Source organism: Equus przewalskii, chromosome 29, assembly GCF_037783145.1.
Source record: "Equus przewalskii isolate Varuska chromosome 29, EquPr2, whole genome shotgun sequence".
Classification (NCBI taxonomy): Eukaryota; Metazoa; Chordata; class Mammalia; order Perissodactyla; family Equidae; genus Equus; species Equus przewalskii.
Window position 1 is genome coordinate 12,600,681 of NC_091859.1, and position 24,398 is coordinate 12,625,078.

General features: G+C 35.3%; 1 protein-coding gene across 1 annotated transcript; it reads left to right on the plus strand.

The window, feature by feature from the left end:
* The first annotated feature begins 266 nt into the window (after nt 1–266).
* Nucleotides 267–22,510, plus strand: ALX1 (ALX homeobox 1). Its single transcript, XM_070599373.1, has 5 exons — nt 267–452; nt 722–997; nt 3,826–4,130; nt 7,159–7,287; nt 21,879–22,510. Exons 1-5 carry the CDS (start codon nt 338–340, stop codon nt 22,197–22,199), a joined length of 1,146 nt encoding a protein of 381 aa, XP_070455474.1. The 5' UTR covers nt 267–337; the 3' UTR covers nt 22,200–22,510.
* The last annotated feature ends 1,888 nt before the right edge of the window (nt 22,511–24,398 follow it).

The window sequence follows — 24,398 nt, forward strand, 5'->3', positions numbered from 1 at the left end:
CGTGAGCGCCGAGCGCGGCGGGACGCCGAGCTCCTCCCGTTAGAAGCAGAAGCGGCTCCTCTACCACGGCCGTCCCGGTTAATAGCTGCCAACGTATCCGGCTTCCTGGGCTTCGGATTAATGTGGATCTTCCACATAAACGATTTACGGATGAAATAAAACCCCTTTAGAGCAATACTTCCTTTCAAGTTCTTAAGACGCCTCTAAATCTTTCTGGTAGCGAGTGGCCAGCGTGGGGGCGGGGTGGGGAGCGGGTGCCGGGCGGGCGGCCCGGGAGGGCGCAGAGAGCGAGGAGTGGAGGGTTAACTGCTTTGCGATCTCACCAAGCTCCTCCGAAATGCCAGTCCACAGTCGCGGCGATAATGTTTCTGGGTGTCGGGGCCTCGTCCCTCCTGGCATTTGTCTGAAATGGAGCTGTCTGTCTAACCTAGGCCTGGACGCGCCCTGCCCGGGTAAGTGGGGGAAGGTGGGGGTGGGGTGGGGATGGAGGGGGACCCGGGGTGGAGTTAGTCGCCTGCCTATTTTCATATTCATTAGAACTGGGAGGTTGCCCGAGAAGCCCAGCTGAGTTTCAAGATATAAAAGCAACTTCGGGTGCCCCCTTTCCAGCCGGGACAGATTAAAGGGCTCGGAGCGGGGCAGCTCCCGGCGCCGCAGCGCTCGCTTCCCCTTCCCTCCTCTCGGGCCCTCCCTCCTCCCGCCCACTCGCTCCCTCCCCCAGCGCTCTCCAGCCTCCGCGCCCCAGGAGCTCCGCGACAGCCTTCCAGGATTATGGAGTTTCTGAGCGAGAAGTTTGCCCTCAAGAGCCCGCCGAGTAAAAACAGTGACTTCTACATGGGCGCAGGAGGCGCGTTGGAGCACGTTATGGAGACGCTGGACAATGAGTCCTTTTACAGCAAAGCGTCGGCGGGCAAATGCGTGCAGGCCTTCGGGCCGCTGCCCCGCGCCGAGCATCACGTGCGCCTGGAGAGGACCTCGCCCTGTCAGGACAGCAGCGGTGAGTCGCCAGCCCCAGGCCGAGCCGCGGGTGCCTTTCCGCAAACCCGAAGTGAGGTCGGGACAGGCAGGGAGGAAGGAAGAAAGGAGAAGGGCAGCGAGAGTGGCGGGAGAAGGAGGCAGTGGGACGGTGCATGTTTTAGGAAGCGGTGTTTTGGCTGCAGCGACTTGAGGGGGCAAAGGACGGATTTGGCACCAGGTTGCCTCCGCGCAGTTCTCCTTTGACTGTCGTGTCTTGTCCCCTACGGGTCCCGGAGTCCCTCTATCCAGGATCCAAGAGTAAACTGATAGGGCGGTAAATAGAACGTAATTGAGTCAAGACAGCGCGCTTCCTCTGGGGGCCCGCCGCGCGGCCCCGGCAGGAGGAGCTGAAATCGATCAGAGCTCGTTAGAGGACGTCACTGTGGTCACGAATAAGAAAAGTTTGAGCTCTTTTAAGTGAAAAACCTTTTTTATTTTCCAAGACATAGCGATATTTTTCCTTGTGAAGCTGGAGGGTTGCTAGATTAGTTTATGTGAATTTGTGATTTCTGCTTCTTTGGGTTTGCAGTGCAACGCACAAATTTTTGTTAAACTCCAAATCGCTTTAAATAGCTTCGGCAAAGAATCCCCGGTATAGTCATACACTGCCGAATTCTGCGTTGTCTATTTTTCTGAATCCACATTTAAAAGTCACCTAAGAAGCCTTTCGGAATGCTTCTGGGTGAAATCTTCAACTTTGAATGGCCAAGTATCTCAAAGTCAAAATGTTATCAAAACAAACCATCTATCTTTTCTATCTTGTAACCCAATACAAACCTATTTTTTTCAGATCGCGACAGCTAAAGCAAGTTTACAATTCCAAGAGGACTTTTCCTTATCATTGTATATATTCCACAGTTAAGCTGTAAGGAGCGGGTTGCTTTAAAATAACAAACGAATTAAGTGTGAAATATTTACAACAAGCCTCCCGCCCCCTATTTTAATGGAGGTTCAAAATCTGGCAACGGACGCTGGGCTCGTAGGAGATCATTTTCTAGACACTTTGTACACAGTAAGCTTAAAGAAAGATCTCGTATGTTTTACTTATTTCATTCAACGTTGCAAGTTACTTTTGATTCGCAAGGTTAGACCAACAAGAAAGGCGCAGATGATAGAGAAAATCAGTTAAATCGTTTGTCATTTAGAAAGACGCGAGCGATCGATTTTTATTTTTAATTCACGAAATTTTTGGCTTTCTGCATATATTTCAGACTGCAGTAACTTTCTTTTTGGAATTCTTAGATGCATACGCAAAGTTATTGGAATGGGCAGGATTTTTAAAAAACGATTCTGTAACGTCCGGTGTTGACTGCTGGGTAGGACTCAATCATAATATTTTAGATTGTCGGAAATCCAAAATAAGAAGAGAAATAGGTGATTTGGGGTACTTTATCAACTTTTAAGAGATCTTCACCCTATTAGGATGAATTTTAATAGGAAAGTATTTAGTGAGATGAATGTAGGCAGCCGTCCGCTAAATTTAGGAAAGTTCCTGTCTTTCTCCGAGCTGCCCTTACTTAGCCTCGCCATTGCTTCCCCGCCCCCATCCCTAATTAGCGCAGTTCCCGGTGGAACCCTGCCCACGGAGACAAAACCGTATTGTTAATCAGTCATGGCTCTTCTTTATGTCTAGTTTTACATCGCATCTTCTTTTGCATGAAAGCTATTAAGCATTTAAGTTATAGAGGCATTAAAGTTCAATACATTTTTATATGATTAAAGCAGTTTAATACCTTACGAGAATTTAAAAACAGACAAAAACGAAAAAAGTATGACAACTCATTGGAAATTATTGTTCTGACTGAGTTGACTTTACTTCAAAAAAAATGCCTCCCATTTCATTATGTGCATCTATTGCTTTTGTGTGTGTGCGTGTGTGTGGCACCATATGATCCATTTTTGTTTTATATCGTACTACAGGCGTGCAGTCCACTCTGGAGGAAATCACTGAAATTAAAACACCCCTAAACAGAATACCAGATGACATCTTTTGTAATCTTTTAATAAATGTTTTAATTTCTGTGCTTGACTAGAGGGAAAAATAAAGCTTTCTGTCTTAAAACATATTTCATAAGTTAAGCATAAATGTGACATATTTAGAAAGAATTGCAAGTGAGTTTTTAAGCTGAAGAAGTCTATTTAAATTTTATTCTTTTTTATAGGAAGCACTTCCAGAAACTGATATGAAATTTATTTTATAATTTAATAGGTCAGCTTTTGAAAAAAACATTTAAAATGCAGACATGAATATACGGTCGAAATATTTGAAATATAGTAGAAACAATATCGTATCTTGAATCTATAATCCATAGGTTTTGTGTGGAGGACGAAGATAACTTTTGGGAATAGTTTGTTTATATTTTGATTTACAGATTTTATTTAAAATTGACATCTCTTTCTTGGGCCATGGAAGTAGCTTCATTTCTCTGCTATGAATAAATATATGACTTACATTAAATGTGCTTCCCTTTTCCAAAATTATACTCACTTAGGTTTTTTTTAAAAAGATCTACAGCATCTTTTAATTTGACCACCTTTATTTGATTATAAATTATGTGCATAAACATTAGTCCTGTAACGTAGAGCTGTGAATTTTGGCAAATTATATGAGGTCCATGTACATATTTTTAAATGGTTTTAAACTTGCCCAAAGTGAGTTAATAATTGGTCATAATGTGGTAATCAAATTAACACTGGCACAATGAATCATGAACAGACTGCTTTCCTGATGCTCTAAGTTACTTCCACTTAATTCTTTCATGGAAGTGTTTTACAATCCTGAGAACTGTGTTTCCCCCCCGGGTACAGTGAACTATGGGATCACTAAAGTCGAAGGACAGCCTCTTCACACGGAACTAAATAGAGCGATGGACAACTGTAACAGTCTCCGGATGTCTCCTGTGAAAGGGATGCCAGAGAAGGGAGAGCTGGATGAACTTGGGGATAAATGTGACAGCAACGTATCCAGCAGCAAGAAGCGGAGACACCGAACCACCTTCACCAGCTTGCAGCTGGAGGAGCTGGAGAAGGTCTTTCAGAAAACCCATTACCCGGATGTATATGTCAGAGAACAGCTTGCTCTGAGGACAGAGCTCACTGAGGCCCGGGTCCAGGTAGGAGCCCAATAAGGCCTTGGGTGTGTGTTGGGGGTCAGGGATCGTGTTAGAATAATTCATAGTTGGATTTTGCCACAACGGGGGAAACTGATTCTCCAACTGAGGTAGAGAACAATGTAATATATGCATGTAGGTTTACTAAAATTCCTTTTTTACTTGCAAAGGATTTGACAACTCACACAAAAACATAAAACAAAAGAACATTTGAGTTATTACATAGGCGTAAAAATTAACAATTGTTTTGAAAATATATGATAACATATATCTGATTTTGAAAAGTAATTTTTAAAAGACAGGAAACAGAATCATAGCTATCCAAACTAGTAATCCATGTCTCTTACTTCATTTTCTATTTTATCAGACATTGAGGTTCTTTTTAGGTTAGATACCAGGTAGTATTGGTAAGTTTTTGTCTGTTTATAATATTTGTAAGTATTTGCATAATGGCCCATAATTCTATAATTTTATTGAGGTTGGTGTTATAATAAAACAGAGAAAAATGAAAAAAATCTCACAAACTCCCAATTGTTATATATACCATAACCTATTCTCCCTATATATTATTAAAGAAAGATCATATAGTTCATTTATGATTTTCTGACCCTGGTAGTTGCCAATACGTGACATTCCATTATCATTTTTTTCAAATCTAAATAACTTACATAGTTTTTGCAGAAGTGATAGAAATGGTGACCTTAAAGTAATTTTTAAATATATACTCAACTACATTTATAAATTAAATTTGACTCATCAAATTGGATTCAATATGCTAAATTTTTTAGTAATTTGAAAAACAAAATTATAATGCATAAAATTCTACTTGTCAGGTATATTTATTTTTACCAGATTTGTTATTTTTAATGTATATTTTATTTGTTCCCAAGTAACAGTAATTCAGGAGAATGGCCTTTTTCTTTGTGTGTTTCTACTACTCTAAGTAGGAAAATAGTGAATTTTGTGAATAATTCCCATAACCCACTAGAATAGAGAACTGGATAAAGGAGTGAGAAATTTGGTTCCGAGTGGAGTAATCATATTCCTCCTGAAGATGAAGCCTTTGGAAGGCCTTGCATTGTTAAAGACAGCCTCTGGGGGGGCAGGAATAACAAACAGCAGATTTTCGCTTTAGTTTGTGGAGGCAAATGGTTACTTCAGCTTAGTGCAGGAAGTAAATATGTAGAAAGTAGATGGTAAGGAAGAATTTTAGAATTGTCAAGTGTTAACATGAGCCCCTGTGTGGTTTTTTTGTCTCATGTTCATATGTTTAAATTAGTTATATTGTAACCATAGAAAAATATGTTTACACATAGAGTGGTCAGCTGTGCACAATGCGTGTTTTCCCCTTAACATTTCATCAAGTCCTGATTAATTTTTGTCTTAAGAACACGCACAGAGAGCCAACCTGAACCTAATTTACTCAGGTTGTTCTCTTTCCTGTGTTTCACATCGCAGTGGTAATTGGCACCCGTTTTAAGGAGATTGTCTAGTTTTTTCTCAATGAAAAGAATAACACCCCATTACTGAATTCCCTCCATGTGCTGCTGGTGCCTGTCTGTGGAGATAGCAAGAAAATATGTTTTGTTTTGTTTTGTTGTTGATGTTGTCTGGAGCCCTGGGCATAGCGGATAATCCACATTTACCAGCAGTGTTCTGAGAAACCATTTTCAACAGGTAGCTCTCTTTGCCTTGTTTTAATTGCTGAAAACTCTTTGAAGGGCCGTCTCGGATTTGCAGCATGTAGTTAAACATTAAACTGAGGGTTAGCATGTGGCCATCAGTGTGAAGGTAAAGATACAAACGGTTAGAATTGAATGTGAAAAAAAGAGAATTTCAAGTAAATTTTAATGAAAGGCTTTTTATAATTTGCATTTTTATGCTTGATTTCTAGCTTCTTTCCTAAATATTTTATATTCTGAACATAGATTTGTAAAGACTAAAAGAGCTTCCCGAAAATTGCTAGTGTAATGTCCACACAAAAATGTTAAAATTATATATATTGGAAATAATTTTCTGTATCGCTTTTTAATGCACTAAAGCAGTAAAGTGAAGATTCTGGAGAGCCACAAGTGTGAATGAGTGAATATTTAACCCTCTGAGGAAGACAGCTGCCATTATACGTATTTCTAGTGTGTAATTAGAGAAATTTGAGGACTCCCTGGTGACCTTTTTAGAGGCTGCACTGACTCACAGGCTTTCTTGACACTTGGTTATATCTACGCCATTTCTTTTCTTACTTATATTCCCTCTAAGTGTTTCAAATTGAAGAATGATTGTGAAGATTTCTGAGCATTTTCCGTACTGGAACATAAATGGGATAAGTGGTATAATTTATGTAATAAGCACATTTGTATATTTTAAAACCATAGCTCAACTTCACATGATTCTATTTTACCTGTGGTCTTTATCATGCTCGACATAATATGTAATCTTAATATTTTCTGTTTGTAAATAATCATGATATTTCCACTGATGCCAGATGTTTTAGATACAATCTTTATGTTTAAATTTTTCTAAGATTATGTAAGCATGGGTACAACCCAGAAGAATTTTCACTTTGTGACATGTTTTAAAGACAGTTGTTTTGACAGACCCAGATATTAATTGGTTTATAGATTGGCTAGGTTAATATTATGTGCTAAACCCAAACTAAAAAGTTATGGATGTCTTCCAGGTTTACAGCATTTTCTGAAAAGATTAGCTATCATAATTTGGAGATATAAGGAGTCTTCAAGATCATATAGTCTAATTCCTTTTTGTTCTCCATAAATGAGAAAGCAGAGTCGCAGACACACACGTTAAATTTGCTGAGAATATCTTAACTCTTTCTATTATATCGCCTCATGGACGTCCCACTTATCATATCAGGACACGATAGAAAGTACAATCTGTGGATCCTTTTCTGACATAAATGCCTTTATTTGTAATTTTGTTGACCTGGTTTACCTTTCTCATTTGAAGCCTTTTAATATCACATTTACATTATCAAATATTCCTTAGCTAAAATTCTACTTTTTTAAAAAATTAGGTTTGGTTTCAAAATCGAAGGGCCAAATGGAGAAAAAGAGAACGTTATGGCCAAATACAACAAGCTAAAAGCCATTTCGCCGCCACCTATGATATATCAGTTTTGCCAAGGACTGACAGCTACCCACAGGTATGGTAAACCAAGCTGAATACGGACCGAGAAAAACAGATGTGGTTTGTATACTCTTAAAGGGGTTACTGTAAGCTTTATTTTATCTAATATAATAGTCAAGAATGAAAATCTTAACCTCCAGAAGGCTTTCTGCATGTTTGTTAGGTTTTTATTTGACTAAAGTATTTATTTTGTTGGTTTTCTTTCAGAGCCATTGATTTAAAAATATTTCAGGATCTTTTCCTTGTTATATATTGCAACAACTGCAATATGTATTTTATATTGCATCATTTAGTAGTATAAGTCTTTTAATTACTCTACATTTTAATTATTCAGACTCACTTTCTTTGTTAGCTTTTACAGATACGTAAAGCGTTGCTCTGTATGCTGTCTCTGCGCCTGTTACTTTATGAACCATACCATAACCTAGTGTCATATGTGGTATGAAACCTTTAGTTCCCCTTAAAAATATCTCTTTTCCTATGTGTTTTTTCAGCTTCGAAGCTGCTCATTGTTTCAAGGAAAACATTTAGCAGTTGTGACTTAAAATACATATAGAATTGGCACTGAACATAATTTTGAAAATTTATCATATTAAGAAACACTTTCCTTTATAATAGGAGTTCTGTCATTTCAAAGACTATTCAGAAATTCTTTTTCTTCTAATTTTTCCTGTTAATTTAGAGACGTTTTTTCTTTCTCATACTTTGGAATGCACGTAAATAAAAAATGTTTTGTCTTTCTAATTGGGTATTACTTTTTCCTAATACTGAATTATAATATTCAGAACTGTATTTGATACATGATAAGGAGCATGTATGTTATAAGGAAGCTATCTGTTATTATATTCCTTATTATTTAAGGATGTGCATCATAAGAGTCCACTCTGAAACAAATATGTAACATATATGGTGGTGGAATACCTCGATAGTCCAGTAACCAAGTCGTTGCAGCCTCAAACTTAAGAGTGTTCATTTTCTTCACTGTAAATTCATACCCTGTGGACATGAATTCAGCCTTTTAATTTTGTGCTATTCTTATGTTCTTATGCCTTTTATGGTCCTTAAAATCCTATCTTGAGACATTCATGCCTGCAGAAAAATTCACCAAATTTATTAAGGTAATATTATATGTGAATACGAGCCTTAGAGGTCACCTTGTTCAACTCCTTCATTTTGAAAGTTAGGAAACCAGGCCCAGGTGAGTTAAGGAACTGGACCCTCATCACACAGGGTCTCTCACAGGGACGTCTCAAAAAGGCTGCTACGAGGAAGCCTTGCCACTTCAGTTTGCCAGAAGACCAACGGTGTGGGTACCTTTTGATAAGTGCCCCTACCTGCCGTAAGAGGAGTTTTGTTTCTCTTACTTTTAAAATTAATCTTAAAGTAGTTCTCTTATTTTTCCTCCTGTTTAAAAGCATGTATACACTCCTGGTTACTTATCTTCATAGGGCTAATGAAATTTCATTCACCAGATATTTTTAAGTGTCCTAGTTGAGTTCTAAACAAAGAGCTATGAGGATGTTTCCTCTCTACTGGGAACTGGATGTTTTCCAGTTGTTACACTACTGTACCCTCACTGTTTCAGGTACTGTTCCAAGCAGGTTACATATAGTAACTCATTTAATCCTCACAACACCCTTATGTGGTAGGTGTTATTAATTATCCCCACTTTTCGTATGAGGAAACCGAGGCACAGAGAGGTAAGGTATTTACTCACTTTCACCGCTAGAACAGAGGCAATCTGGCCCAACTGCAAGATCTTACCCTCACAATAGACTGTTTCTCCCAGTGAATATGTTAGAATGATTGACTAATGAATAAATTAATTCCAGAGGAGCCTAAGATTTAAGTTATATTATTTGAGTCTGCAGTTTAGTTCAGGGGAGCAGAGAACGTCTTCACAACCAGGGAAATAATAAAAAATGGAGATGGCATAGACTTCATATAATTTTGACCTACTTGACAGTGATGACTTTAGAAAGAGTAAAGTCACAAATTATGTACCCTTTTCAAATGGGCTTTGACAGTCTTACTGATAAGTCTATCCCACAACACTTGACCATGGGATATCTTTATTTGCATCTTATTATTTTTATCTTCATTCCTTTCCTTGTAAAGCCCATTTCTGTCCACTTTCCACTTCTCGTTCCTTGCTGTTGGTTGCCTTATCTCTACCTCCCCTTTCTTCTTTAGTGTAGCATAAAACATTTAGAATAATGCCTGGCACCAGTTAAGCTCTTTCTAAGGGCTTAATATTACCTAATATACTCTGACTAGTCAGCCTTTTTTCCTAGGATTATCCTGCTATTGTATTATTGTGCTCACAGCTTTAGATATTGTCACTTAGCAGAATGAGGTAACCTGGTAGCTCAAGCAGGAAAGGAAATAGTACAGTCAAACTATACATTGGAGAGTTTTTTTCATGTCAACAAAAAATTAAAATTTTTTCCCTTATAAATCATGGGAAGTTTGCACTAATTCTGCCTGTGGCTTCTCCATAATTTATGTGCATTGGTTATACCACCTCATAATGTAAGTATGGGAGCACAGAGATCATATGTTGAAGGTACTTTGACAGTGCAATTTCATTAACAGTGATAGAAATCAATATGGTGAAATCCATAGTATTTTTCTATATTGGTCAGTCATTTAATGTTTGGTTGCCAGAAATTCTGAAATCAAGTGTTTCCCACTCCCCAATGAAGATATTGGATAAAGCCAGGAGAGAGTTCCATTTTAAGTTAAAAATATGTGGTTGAATTTTTTTGTTTGTTTGAAAAAAATAATTATGCCAAGATCATGTCTCTCAAGCTTCAACCTAAGGAAACTTTTTTTTATCATGTGACTTGAGAGTGGATATTTTAATGGGAAAAATAGGAACTAAAATAGAATTCAACAACTCAACGCAATAAGACATTGAATTTGGTTACTGTTACTGATTATAGAAAAAATATTAATTACAAAAATAGTTGGAAACTAGAAAATGTTGGAGGCAGGACAGAAATAAAGAATTAGCAATTTGGCAGGAAAGCAAAAGCATACACAGAAATATATGAAAACCAGAAATGGTTTAGAAAATGATCTCCTCAAGCCTACTCAGTGTGGATATTAATCCTACCTAGCATAAAGATATCTATATATAACATAGAATATGTTTATTCATGACTAGTAATTAATATTAAATGTTCTAAATACTTTGTTTCTGCTGGTCTTCATTACACTATAGAAACAACAGCCATAACAGAAAAATAGTAACTACCAGTTGAGGGCATATTTTAAGCCAGGCTTCCTTCTTATAGCCATTAACTCATTGAATGTGAGCCCACGTTTTCTAAGCTCAGGAGTCCAGGGCTTTTTATGCAACATCTTTCTCCTTAATCCATCACTGAGCAATGAAATAGTTCTCTTTTGACCCCAAGAGATCGCATCACTTTGGAAAAGAAAAATGCTTCTTTTTTAAAATTTATAAAATGATAATACAAAGCATTTAAAAAGTACAGACATGGGGCCAGCCCAGTGGTGCACTGGTTAAGTGCACATGTTCCGCTTCTTGGCAGCCCGGGGTTCGTCTGTTTGGATCCCGGGTGCTGACATGGCATTGCTTGGCTTGCCATGCTGTGTTAGGTGTCCCACACATAAAGTAGAGGAAGATGGGCACGGATGTTAGCTCAGGGCCAGTCTTCCTCAGCAAAAAAGAGGAGGATTGGCAGCAGTTAGCTCAGGGCTAATCTTCCTCAAAAAAAAAAAAGTACAGACATTTCTTAGACTATTTTAAGATATTCTTTTTCTTAAGCTTGCTCATATTTGATAGCAGACAAACAAGAAAGTGAGAGATGTGATGTCAGTATTAATATATTCTAAAGGTAGTATATTTGGATGTACTGAAAAATTTAAAAAAGTTTTTTAGAAGCCCTTTATTTTGGCTTGTAATATCAGTTGCCATTTGGCGATACTATGATTTAGCTAAATTAAACAATTTGATATTCTCCAATACGTGACATCTTAAAAAACAGTCAACAGTGCTGAATCTGTTCCCTCTTTCTGGAATTCTCTTCCCCTCACCTCAAACATATTTTCTCCACGAAGCCGCCTCTCATTCCTCTTCCAGTCAGCACATCACTTTCTCACTGACATTGCGGTGGGTTGTATAAAGTGTCTGCTACACCATTTGCAATGTAAAGTATTTGAAAGATGATTCAGTTCTTACTCACCTTCTTATCACCACAGTATTAAGCAAATTATATATACACTGAATAAATGTGAAAAAAAGCACTGATTCACTTCAATATTTATTCAGGAGCACATTATGAAACAAAAATTAGACAATTTTCAATAAAACAGATGGTTTCTGAATCTCTGCTGTTAACCAGCTCTGTGGTCTTAAGCAATTAACTTTTCCTCTTTGAGTCTCAATTTCCTCTTCTTTAAAAGGAATAGACTAGAAAGATTTTGCAGACTCCTTTTGGCTTAATTTTTTTTTTCTTCCAGAGTTATTTGCATTTTATCCACAAATATGTACTAGGTACTGTTTTAGGCACAGGGATTATATAAATGATCTAGACAAAATCTCCGGCTTTGTGGACAGACCACAAACTAGGTGATATTTGTGCCAAATTCTGTAAACAGTTCTGGAAACAAACTAGATCCAGCAAACCAAAAGAGACCCACATAATTTTGTCCTTGAGTTTAAGAAGCATATAAGTATCTATTGACATTAGATTCTAACTAGTTTTTAATTTATCAAAACCAAAGCAGTTTTTTTTTTTTTTTTGAAGAACAGTAACCCTGAGCTAACATCTGCCACCAATCCTCCTCTTTTTGCTGAGGAAGACTGGCCCTGAGCTAACATTCGTGCCCCTCTTCCTCTGCTTTATATGTGGGATGCCTGCCACAGCATGGCTTGGTAAGCGGTGCGTAGATCTGTGCCTGGGATCTAAACCAGCGAACTGAAGCAGAGCACACAAACTGCCAGCCCCCCAAAGCATTTTTTAAATAATTATTTTTGGTGAATAAGATATTTTCTGTGAGGGTGTAAACATTTTCTGGAAGATTATAGCCAGCCTTCATTCTTATAAGGAGTGCTTAATTTCATGCCATTAGGATTGGTTCAAATTACATGTGCATTAACTGTGTCATTTACTAGCTGGGTGGGTAACTTTGAGGAAACCTCTTGACTTCCTTGATCTTCAGATTCTCTGTTTGTAAAATGGAGGTATTGTTGGTGCTAGAGTTGGTGGCGTAGATGATGATGCTGATGGTACGTTTTTGTTATGGAGAGGATTAAATTGATTTCTAAACAATCTATGGTGCTGAATCCTGGGATTTGAGGAGGGCCGGGGGTTAATGTGGGACTATGGGCTTCATGGTCAGGGAGTCGTGAGTTCAAATCCTGACTCTGCCACTTAATAGATTTTACACCTTTGGTAAATGAATTAACCTCTGGGAATATTTCTCCTCATTTATAAAATGGGGATAAAAGTTCATATCATGTTTGTGAGAATTAAACAAAATAGTTTATGCCAAGTACTTGGGACATTGCCTAGTATGTAGTGAGTGCTCAGTAAATCGTAGCAATTCTATAATAGCCATTAGTAATTATTAATTTTTTTCTACGGTAGAGAGGTGGCTAAGTGGTTTGAATATTCTCTTATGTTGTAGCTTTTAAACTAATCCAATCTGTGAGTAAATTTACTATTTAAGGACCTAGGGAAAGATCAAATTCAGTTAAAGTACTTTTCTTTAAATTAGTATAGCCAAATATGGTGACTTTAGAGAAGCCTGAGAATATTCTCAATCTACCAAAATTATTTTCTCATGAAAAAAATATTTTCATCAAAAATTTCAAAACAGGAGTTGAAGTTTTTCCCTACCGAAATTTTCAATCTGGTTTTACTTCATATATAGTAAGAATCATAACTAAATCTGTGTTTACCAAATGTACAAAGAGACCCACGAAGTATCTTCCTCTCCATTGTTTAATTGATGACTTTATAAATATGTGCCACTCGGAGTGTGAACATACTGAGGATTGAATTCAAGTTACAGATAATTTGTATTCTTCAGGGTGATTATCAAAGCAAATTAAAGCTGTGTAAAATTTCTAGCTTAACAGATTCTGTTTCCACATTGTAATTAGATAATTTTTAAAAGAAAATTTTAGTTTCCGTAAAATAGTGATTCTGAAGATATTTTTCATCCTACCCTTCTTCTATCACCAGTTTCAGTACTAATCTTAAAGTTTACCTTTACTTAAGCTAAATAAGGAATATTGAACTTGTCTCCTTCAGCCACTGTGGTTTAGCAATTTAAAGGCATCTGGAGCAGTTTTTACCTTTAGAGAAAGTACCACGTTTTTATCACTGTTGTTTCTGTTTTTTCCTAAATATTTGAAGTAAACAAATAACCTAAAATCTTTAAAAACTGTTAATAATGTAGCTATACTTGATGCATTGTGTAATGAATATTCTCATGTCTACAAAACAACCAATGAAATGGTCATATAGTGATAGTGAAACTTCACTTATTATGAATGGAGGGACAAAAATGTTAACATCATTAGGCCAACAAGTCATATTGATAAGTGTACAGTTTCTCACTGATTGTGGCACAAATGTGCTAAAATCGTAGAAGAAATATATGATAATCTATTGTTACTCAAATGTAGTTGTTACAATGGATGAAGTTGCTGACTTAATTAAATGTATACAAATATGTAGCAGTTTTATATAAATATGTATAAGGAATATTTTATATATATGTATATATGGGTTAAAAATAAGTTACGTGTAGCATGAGACAGATTTTGTCAGTATCAATTAGGTGACGGTGCAGCTAGACACAAACAGTGCAGAATTTTTATTTTGTCGAAAATACGCTTCAAAGAAGTAAAGAATCCTCCAAAAGAAGTGAAGTGCATTCATGTTTCAGATTGTGAAAATAGACTTATTTTTTAAAAAATGTAATATTTGAATTTCATGTGACAATGACTTTATGCAGTAGCACTAACTTAGCTAATTTTTTGCTTTTAGTTAAGTGATGGCTGTGAAAGCGTTGACTTTAACTGAATTGGTCATAAGTATTTTACATATTATGAGAAGAGAGTAAATCAATAAATTGAGTAGATTACCAAAATAAATAATAAGAAAAAAATGTAAAAATAAATTATTGAAGAATGCCAGTGTTGCTTATACATATAGAAACTACGGGAGAATAGAGAAGAACCACGGGGGAGATTAAACCATCAAACCTGGCAAATCTTTGAGAACAGCCCTGTGGGCTAAAACCTGCAGTTCACATAATTATTGTTAGTGGGAACCTTAGATATACTTTAATCCAGAATTGTATGTGTGCCATATTTATTAAGCCTCATGTTTCTATGGGTTTTCTTTTTTATTCTGAGCCCTGGAGCATTAAATGGAAAAAAAACGTGCACAAACTCACAGTTGATTTAAAAATCACAAAAATAAAATTCTAGCTTTGTAGTTAACACGAATACAAACTAATATAATTGATAACTTTATTCAGGATTTTAAGAATAAATTCAAAGCTCGTATATGACACCAAATGGGAATCTCTAAGATTAAAAATATTCTGTGCAAATGAAAGTATTTATATATTTGATTTATATTTTATTATTAATTCATAAGGAAAACAATTTATATTTTAATCTTTGTTTTTATAATTGTGAATTTTGTTTTAATAGGGAAATTGTGTCATTGAAAATCAGGCACTGATGACTCAGCAATAGCTATCATGCATATATTAAAATATAATATATGAAAAATAAGGTGATAAATAATTGGAAAATTCTCCATTTGATAATAATAAATAAATATAGCTGGATAATAAATAAAATAGCGAATACTAAGTACAGTTATTTTATTTCCTCCTTAAGTGAGTTGATTTGAAAAGTTTCATTTTAAGGCATAGAGGGTGAGATTTTCCATAAACATTTTAATGATCGTAATTACTATAAAGTGTACAAACACATTTAACACTAAAGGAAAAGAAAAAATGTCCTTACTATTTCTTTTATCTTTGACTTGGAGCATATTTCAAATATTATTTGAATAATACAAAATTTAAACACATTCATGTGATGTCATTTTGAAAATTTCCCAGCATTAACATTTTTTATGAGACTTAGTGCTTTTCCTTTGTGCACTACTAAGAGATATATACTTTTCTTTTTCTGTAAAGCCGTTTTCCTCTCAGATTATTGGTCTCATATGACTGTTACATCTAACACTGATCTTTTTCTTTAAGGGCAAAGACACTCTTCCTTGTCCCAAATACCTGTACACATTTCTAAGATGGAATTTTATTTAAAAAATCTAAATAGCAATCAATATTTAATATGTGATCTTTTTCTGATGAGTAAATAACTTCTAATCACTTCAGCTTAATAATACTATAAATTGAAAAGATATACTTTTGGAATTTTTGAAATGTAAATTTATTCCAAAAAAATCTTAGTATTTATATATTATCTTAATTTTTGGGGGTGAAAATGATACCTAATAAGTAGGCACTGATGAAATGTACCCTCATTTCTATCTCAGGGAGTACCTAAACATGCTGAGATTGATCTTTTCACTGTGTAATTAATTCAAGTTGGGATTTTTTTTTTTCCAGATGGACAGAGTCTCAGTGTGTGTTATTCACTGGTACCAAATTCACTATTTAGAAAAACATTTATCCTCTTTCTCCCTGCCAGAAACCTACTGATGCCGTTACTAGAAAAGTTAATGGGACCCTAAAGTTAGTCAACAGCCAAAAATACCTGCAAGATACTAAGCGTATGATTCTTACTAATATTTTATCCCCCTAAATTTTAAAGGAAAGAATATGCTAGGAAAGAATGTAATGGTCTCTTAAAAAATCGAATTACTTTCGTAAAAAGTGTTTGCATTTTTTAAAGAGACCACATACAAATCTGGTAAATTAAATTATATAGTGATAATGTGGTAATAAATCTGTATCGTAAGTATTGAATAATGTATAGAGTAGTCAATAAATGTAAACATTCTGTCAAGGAGGAAAAACCAAAATCAACTTTTGGATTTTAGCGTTAAGAAGCTATTGCTATAACATCCTCACAAATCCTTCTTCGTGAATCCCTGATCTCTGTCTTTTTTGAAGCAAGCTTTAACTCCCACAGGCAAGTTAATGTGACGTGAGGCTAGCAGTGCAAGTGTAGCATGATGTCTGTGTGTGGTGGGTGTGTGTGTGTGTCCACACAAATGTTGGTGGCAGGTAGAAGCAGTATATATACAAAGGAGGAGTTAGGGTTAAATAAACTTATTTTACTAGAAAGATATTATTTAGTTGGTTTTAGAGTGATTTAAAATTAAGAAAAGATTGTTACTCATATATTTTCATGTTGTTCAGTATTTCTATTAAATCTAGATTAAATTCCATAGACTAGTGTGTTCTAAATAATGCTAATATTAGGGTATAGAATATATAATGCTATCACGAAACTATTTGATACTTTTTACACATCATGCTACTTTATGACTAAGGCAAAGACTAAAAAGCACGTTTCTTTTAAAAGGTTTTTAAAAAGTATGAAAAATTACTACAATAAAAATCAGCAAATATATTAGAAATATACGGCAGGTTTAGCATACTAAAATTTTCTTTGTAGTTTTTGTTATACAAAGACTGTATCTGTGTCAAGTTTCTAGGGTGAAGGTAAATGAGATTTATGATTTCCTATCCATGATTTGCTAGATTACTTCAATTTGTGACAGATAAATCCGCAGTGAAGAGTTCTTAATGTATATGTCTATATTTATATGTTAACCCTCTCCTTGCTGTCTATTGCTTTTAGTTCCTTGTAAGAAAAACAAATGTTAAATGACTTTGATTTCAGTTTGAAAAGTCAGACAAAAAAACAACTTTGCTCCGAAATGCCAAAGTTGTGGACTAATTAAGTGTTAACTTTTTATTTGATTAGAAAACCATTAAGGGGCAAATGTTCAAATGGAGTGTGGTAAGTCAGCTGAACTCCATTCATGCTAATGGCAGGCAGTTGGCTAAGTTCCCTGAACCATGCTTTGAACAGACCCCTAGATCTCTTGAAAAACATTGAGAAGCATTTTAAAACAAGGAATATTTTTAGGTTCTATGCTCCTCTTAAATACACCAGTGAATAAAAATTGTAAAGGCAGGCAGTCGTTTTTTTTTTTTTTTTAAATGAAAGAAGGATATGGGCATTATTTAATAACATTGTTCCTGGCTGTAAAGCCCTTGAATATCATATAGTTAAAGGCCTACAGAAACACCTGAAACAGTATTTGGTCCTGAGCACTGCCACTGTAGGAGTCTGTGAAATGATCCTAAAAAGAAAAGCAGTGATCCTATTTAGAAAAAAATGCGTTTTTTAATTTCAAAATTTAACAGAAAATATAATATTTCTATTAATGAGTCAGATTTTTGTATGGCTTCTCTGTTAACAAATAGATATATGCAGTTTTTGACAATACGACTTGTAGATTCCAGCACATCGTTTTAAAATGACCACTTATTGAAGAAGAGAATTGGTGGAAGGCTAGAGGAGCCATGGAATCAGTCTGCCTTGACAACAGATTTATTAAACCACAAGCTCAGACAACTTTGTGGTTTAATCAAATATTGCCTTCAGATATTAACACAAGTAGATGATCTAGAACAAAGATGATACCTGCCAGGTTTTCCCTACTGTGATCAGATGACATCTAGAATATGATATTCTGTGGTCAGTGCTGGATGTTGATAAGGATGAAGGGTGTTGACAACCTCCATCATAGCCAGAGGGATGTGACTGGAACCATGCAGTCTGGAAACCATGTCATGTGAGGAATGCTTGAAGGAAAGAGACTTGAGATTGTACAATAATTGCCTAATGAGATTTGAAGATTTTCACATGTAAGAAGGATGCTACTTATTCTCTACCATTTTAAGGAACAGAAACAGAAGCAATAGATCGAGGAAGATAACACTCACTTCTTTACAGAGCTCTGAAAAGGGAATGGAATGTTTTTTGGACAGGTGAGCTTCTTATCACAGGAATTGCATGTCATTGAACGTGTACAGGGGTTTTGCATTTAGAAGCAAGTTAGATTTCAATAGTGTTGCCTAATCCCAGGTGATTTTCAGAGTTGTGTGTGTGTGTTATCATCATTGCCATTATTTTAATACAGATCCCCTTAGTCACACCCCATGCTTAATGAATCAGAATCTTCAGGAAGATACATCCAAGCTGGAGAATAAGTCTTAATAGGAAAGAAAACCTACATAGGGAAATATAGTCAGAAAGGTCTAGGTGTGTAATTTTCATGATTTCCGTTAAGATTCTACAGTATGGTGATTCTGGATTTCAAATCATGAAGCCAAATTTAGATATATTAGCATAAGTTGTCATAAAATTTCAATTACATCTGTAAGATGCATCAGTCCAAATTTCATGTTCTTAGAGATTTTTTCAATCATTAAATAAATTTGTATTAAAGTCTTTTCATGTATTGTGTTAGGCCTAAGGATGAAGAAAGAGTTGTGAGCAATCATTGGGGATTTTGCTTCCAGAGAATAGAGCCTGTGAACCCCCACAAAGTTAGGATTATGAATAAGTAAACAGGCAATTTCAACTCATAAGACTAGTTTGCATATCACAGTAGCATTTCTCAAAATTTCCTGGGTTCAGATTTGACCTCCACCCTTGGAATTATTGAAGTTGTCTCCACCATCTTGGGTGAGATTGTTAAGCTCTCTGTTCTATAGTTTTACCTTCTCCAAAATGGGGATAGTAAAAGCACATACCTTTTAGTGTATTGAAATGATTAGAAGTCTTCATAATTCATTTAATCTAATGCCTGACACTTGGTAATTAACTGATAACCACTAGCTATCATGAGCATGATCTTGATCGTCATCATCAGATGTTTAAACATGCAAAGGGAATGCTTCAAAGGAAACAAAACCTCAGTTCACTGAGGATATTATCTTTTATGATTTGCATCTAACTTTCAATATAAGAATCAGCTAGATCCCTAAAGTCAAGTGAAGACATGCCAGGAGTCTAAAAATGAAAGAAAGATATGGGAGGGAGGGTGAGGGGAGATAGAGATCATGGAAACAGGACATATCAGTAGAAATGTGTGACAGTGTCACTACCCATGGGAATATGTGGGTATCTTCTCAAGTCCAACTAAAATATTGCTGTAGTAACTTGCTTTACCAATCAGTTCCTTTCAGAAAACATTTCTGTGTGTTAGAAATTCTTTCACCAAAAGTTACGCGTTTAACTTGCTTGATCATGTGCAAATAAAAAATTTTGGTCAAAATAAAAATATTTGCCCATGTCATGGAAACTGGAGAATTTCTTTTCAACTTATAGGAAGATTAATATTAATTCTTTTAAAGAGAAAACATTTTCTTAATTTACATTCATAGATTATCTTCCTTGCCTGTACTTTCCTTATTTTCCCTTTTTCACCTAGTTGGTAAATATATTTCTATGCATTTGGAATACGAGTAAATGATTTTAATAATAAATTCTAGCAACACTATATATAAATGGAGAAATCCTTTAACAAACATAAAATGTAAATAATCTTTCTCTACCACTATTTTGCCTTTCATTTTCTTTTTCAAAAATAAACAAGCAAGTTCACTTTCATTTCTTGAAAGCCCTTTTGTCAGACATGTGACTGTGGTTTTTGCAGTGTAGCACAATGATTGAATGTCAGAGGAAAGTCACCCAGATCAAGTTAGAAGAGCTAGCTTGACAGAGAAATGACATTAACAGCCCCTGTTGTTGATTTAAGATACATAACTCAGCAATCACTAGCACCCATCATTATATTTTGGCTAAAGTGGCATACATACAGTAGGATGAGCCAAAATTAAAACAACGTAGCCCATGATGATTTAAGGATTAATAAGGTATGCAAATCTTTATATATATATCTCTATAGATATGTCTATAGAAATATGTTACAGATTTTACACATTTAAATGAGGTTATAAGCATATTTATATAAAGAACTATTTTTACAACAACCCTGAAATGAGCATCTTGTCAATCATTGAAGCCCCACCTAAGGCATGAAATTAGTTGTTCAGATTTTCTCTTATGTTTTGAAACTGGTTGAGAGGTCCTTTCTTGAGTGACAGAGTAACATCTTTACCAGTGTGATCTAGAAGATTCTTTAATGCTTTTTCTGCTATTAGTTGAAAATAAGTTGTCTTAAAATGTATGATTTAAGCTTGGATTTTGTAAGACTACCCCAGAGGCTATATGTAGTAGATGGGAATCTTTATGTAAAAATAAATATAAGAAAACATTTGTGTATGTGTTGAAATAATTGATGGTTCCATTCTAATTATTGTGATTTTAAAAAAGAAAGCCAGATGCAATAAACATATACATTGTTGTTGATACAAATCTATTGTAATAACACCATGAAAGGCATACAATTTTTAAATTTCATTGTCTAAGGCTGCATCTCTCTGCCATGCTATACCATGCAACATTTTTCTTTTTCCCCAGCTTCTGCCATTTGTCACAATTTTTCCTGTACTTTTCAGTAATACATGTGATCACTGTTTGGGTTTTTTTTTTCCTTCTTTAAATAGCTGGTCTAAGATACCTCCTGTGTAAAATTCATATTATGCAAATTCTACTTAGCGTTTCTTTACATGCTAGTAACTTCAGACAAATTTCTTTTTATTGGTAGTATTGCACTGAATTGTTTCCTGTGGAAACCTGTAGAAATTTAATAATGTGAAATGTGAATTTCTTGGACACGAAACCACCCAGTTTTCAATCTTATAGAAGATGTTACATAGTACTTTGATTCTATTCATATGAAAGTTTTGCTAATATGTGCAAATTTTTCTCCATTGTGCTTCCGTTATTTGGTAATTGTCATGTTTTTATAATTCTAAATTTGTTTTATATGTCATAGTTCTATTGTGGCCTCACTATATTGTATATGTCATAGAATAAATGTTTAAAATATGTATATATTTCTCATATTTAAATAACTATGTATTCAAGACTGTAGGAAATAAAAAGCAATGAAAGGGTAAACATTTTCCAAAATGGGTCTAATCAAAAATATCGATAGAGCAAATAGCCTAATGTTAGCAGTGGTTTTCCACAAAAACTGCCACACCAAGAGTCCAACTATAGAACTTTAAAAAAAAAAAAGCAATTGTGTCATTTTGTTTAGAAAGATGAAAACTATGTTTAAACCTAAAACCATATTTTAAACTGCTTTTCTAAGCACATGAATTGGTCATGAATCATGACTAAATCTTCAAGATTTCATTTAAAAAATCATGACTTTGAGAACACTCAAGAGATTGACATATTTTGAGACTATTTTATGTGGTCAAGTATGTGGGTTTTGGTGATCCGTTACAGGATAACAAGCTGGAAAAATCTTTCAAATAATTATTTTTCAGCAATCGCTTTATGTACTCAGCATGCAATTACAGACCACCCAATAGGAGGAAACAATGAATAGTTAACAAAATATAGTAAATGCAGTTAAACAAAAGTAAGGGAACAAAACGGAGAACGCGTAAATGTAATATTTGTTGTTTTATATCTTCCAGATTCAGAACAATTTGTGGGCAGGAAATGCGAGCGGCGGTTCTGTGGTTACTTCATGCATGTTACCACGTGACACTTCGTCCTGTATGACACCTTACTCTCACTCGCCTCGGACAGATTCCAGTTACACAGGGTTTTCAAACCACCAGAACCAGTTCAGCCACGTGCCCCTCAACAATTTTTTCACTGACTCTCTTCTTACTGGGGCTACCAATGGACACGCGTTTGAAACAAAGCCAGAGTTTGAACGGAGGTCTTCCAGTATCGCCGTTCTTCGAATGAAAGCCAAGGAGCACACTGCCAATATTTCATGGGCCATGTAACATACAGTGCTCTTTTATTTTTCTTTTAATGGCAAAGTAAAACATTCTTATTTCTCATATTTAAAGGATACCACAATAAGCTGCTGTGTGTGGAATTGCTAAAGGTCAAGATATACAGTGAGACCAGCTTAAATGAATAGTTGTTTTTATTTAACATTAAAATCTAAGAATGAACCTCTGAGAAGACTAAATAGGTTTACCATGCACCAGTCTCCACAAACTCTGTTTTAGTAGTAGGATTTTTTTTTCTATTGTACGAGTCGATGAAATATGATCATGCAACTTCTTAAAGAATAAATGTATTAAACAAATTCCTGTGTTATAGATTGATTTATGTTAGTTCTATATAACAAGAAATGCCTTGTAAAATAATACCTGATAAAGGAAGAAATGCACTGGGGAAAATGTCAAGATACCAAAGCTGTCAGGTAAATATTGAAGCAGAGTGTTTCGGGGAGTTAAATGCCATTTCTCCCTCTCTGGCTCCACGACGCATCGGGCATTTCCCCTGTTGCTGAGAATTTATCTCCAGGCCTCGAAGATTTTTTACCTTTAGGTGTTTTTGTGGATTTCCACCCCATGAAAAAAGAACTCTTCTGAAAAGACCAGCATTTCCATGAAATATTGGGCATAGTTTCCTGAAACCATGTGGCTAAAGGTGGTAACTGAAACATTCCGGTCTGATTTAAAATATAGTCAGGAGAACAGTTTTTATAAATACCATCTTTTTAATGAAAAAACCAGCGTGGACTCAGTGACATGGTTATCACACACAAGAAAAAAAGAAAGTTAGAAAACCTGCTGTTGCTTTTAAACTAAAATTGTGTCAATTAAACTGTACACACAAACATCTAATAAATACACTAAGAGAAATATTTTAGTTAAAGGAGCAGTGAATTGGAGTTTATATTTACTTCACGGGCATGTGCAAGGGCACATGCTTGCGTGTGTTTGTTTTTTGACATACAAGCCATAAGCATTTTTTGCTACTGTGGTTTTTGCATAGGGAATTAAAATGTCACAAGGCTCTCTAAAGTTTCTGGTGGAAAAAAGAGAAGAGAAATACATTGCATCTGGAAAATGGCTAACCCCTTTGATTTACTTCTCCTCCCTTTCCCCTGTCACATTCCAAGCTTTTTCAGATGAGTGAAATGTTAACCTCCTTGAAAGACTCTTAAGTTCATAAAGGCAAAGAAAATTAATTGAAATGAAGATGACTTCCATGGCTTGGATCAGAGCGGGATCTGCTCTTTGTACTCTCTTGGAATCTTCCTGTGGTTCCTCCAGCCTTGAGGGATATGGTTGGAAGCCCTAAAGGCTAGAGGACAAGAAGAAATGAATTTTAAAAATTAAGTTTCAGAAGAAGTACTTAAATCCAGTAAGTGTCTCTTCCTAGTGGGGAAATATTTACAACAGTTAGACATCTTTTGTAATAAAATTTTAAATCAAGCAGATGATGGAGATGAGTGATGTCCTAAACAAACATCCCTTGACTTCATAATAACTCTGCTCTTTATTACTTTTGTGTTCTCTCTTTTTCAGTTTTCTTCCCAAGACAAACTTGTTCAACTTTGGCCCTGAGAATTATGCTTACATGCAGGAGCTTTGGTTAAAGGATTGTTTAGGCAGCTGTTAAATATCTTTCATGTTTTAGAAGAGAATGACTTCTTTTAATATATTAGTATATATGGTTAATAGGAATTTGTGAACTAAAACTTAGAACTACGATGTGAGATTTTCTTTCTAGAAATTTCCCAAATTAGTAGTGTTCATGTTCATTTTCTTCTGCTTTAAAATTTAAATTTTAGCGTCCCTTGGCTAATGCCTTATATTTTAAAAAGGAGAGACAAAGCTCATAGAGTCAAGTTTGAATTTCACTTCATTCCTTAGTTTTTCTACTCTCAAGTTTTCTTCCTCATTCTATTTAATAGTTAGAACTTCTGTAGCTTAAATTTTTTTCAACCTAAATAACATCTTTTTAATTGAGGTTATATATCTGCAATGCTCTGTATAAATATAATTTAATCAGCACATTTTTTTTTAACAGTGTATGAAGTACTATTTGGGATGATAATATAAATAAGGGAACCATGGTTTCTATCCTTAGTGTGAGTCCACAATTTTCCTGGACAGACACCTGCATAAAGTTTGCACGTTCATCCATGCCCCACATTTTATGATGGCAGTAAGAATTGCGAG

Excerpts from the sequence above, each read along its gene's own strand:
- ALX1 (XM_070599373.1), top strand. The coding sequence starts at position 338 with ATGCCAGTCCACAGTCGCGGCGATAATGTTTCTGGGTGTCGGGGCCTC. Across the intron at positions 453-721 it reads CCTGGACGCGCCCTGCCCGG|CGCTCTCCAGCCTCCGCGCC; the intron begins GTAAGTGGGGGA and ends TCCCTCCCCCAG. Across the intron at positions 4,131-7,158 it reads TCACTGAGGCCCGGGTCCAG|GTTTGGTTTCAAAATCGAAG; the intron begins GTAGGAGCCCAA and ends TTAAAAAATTAG.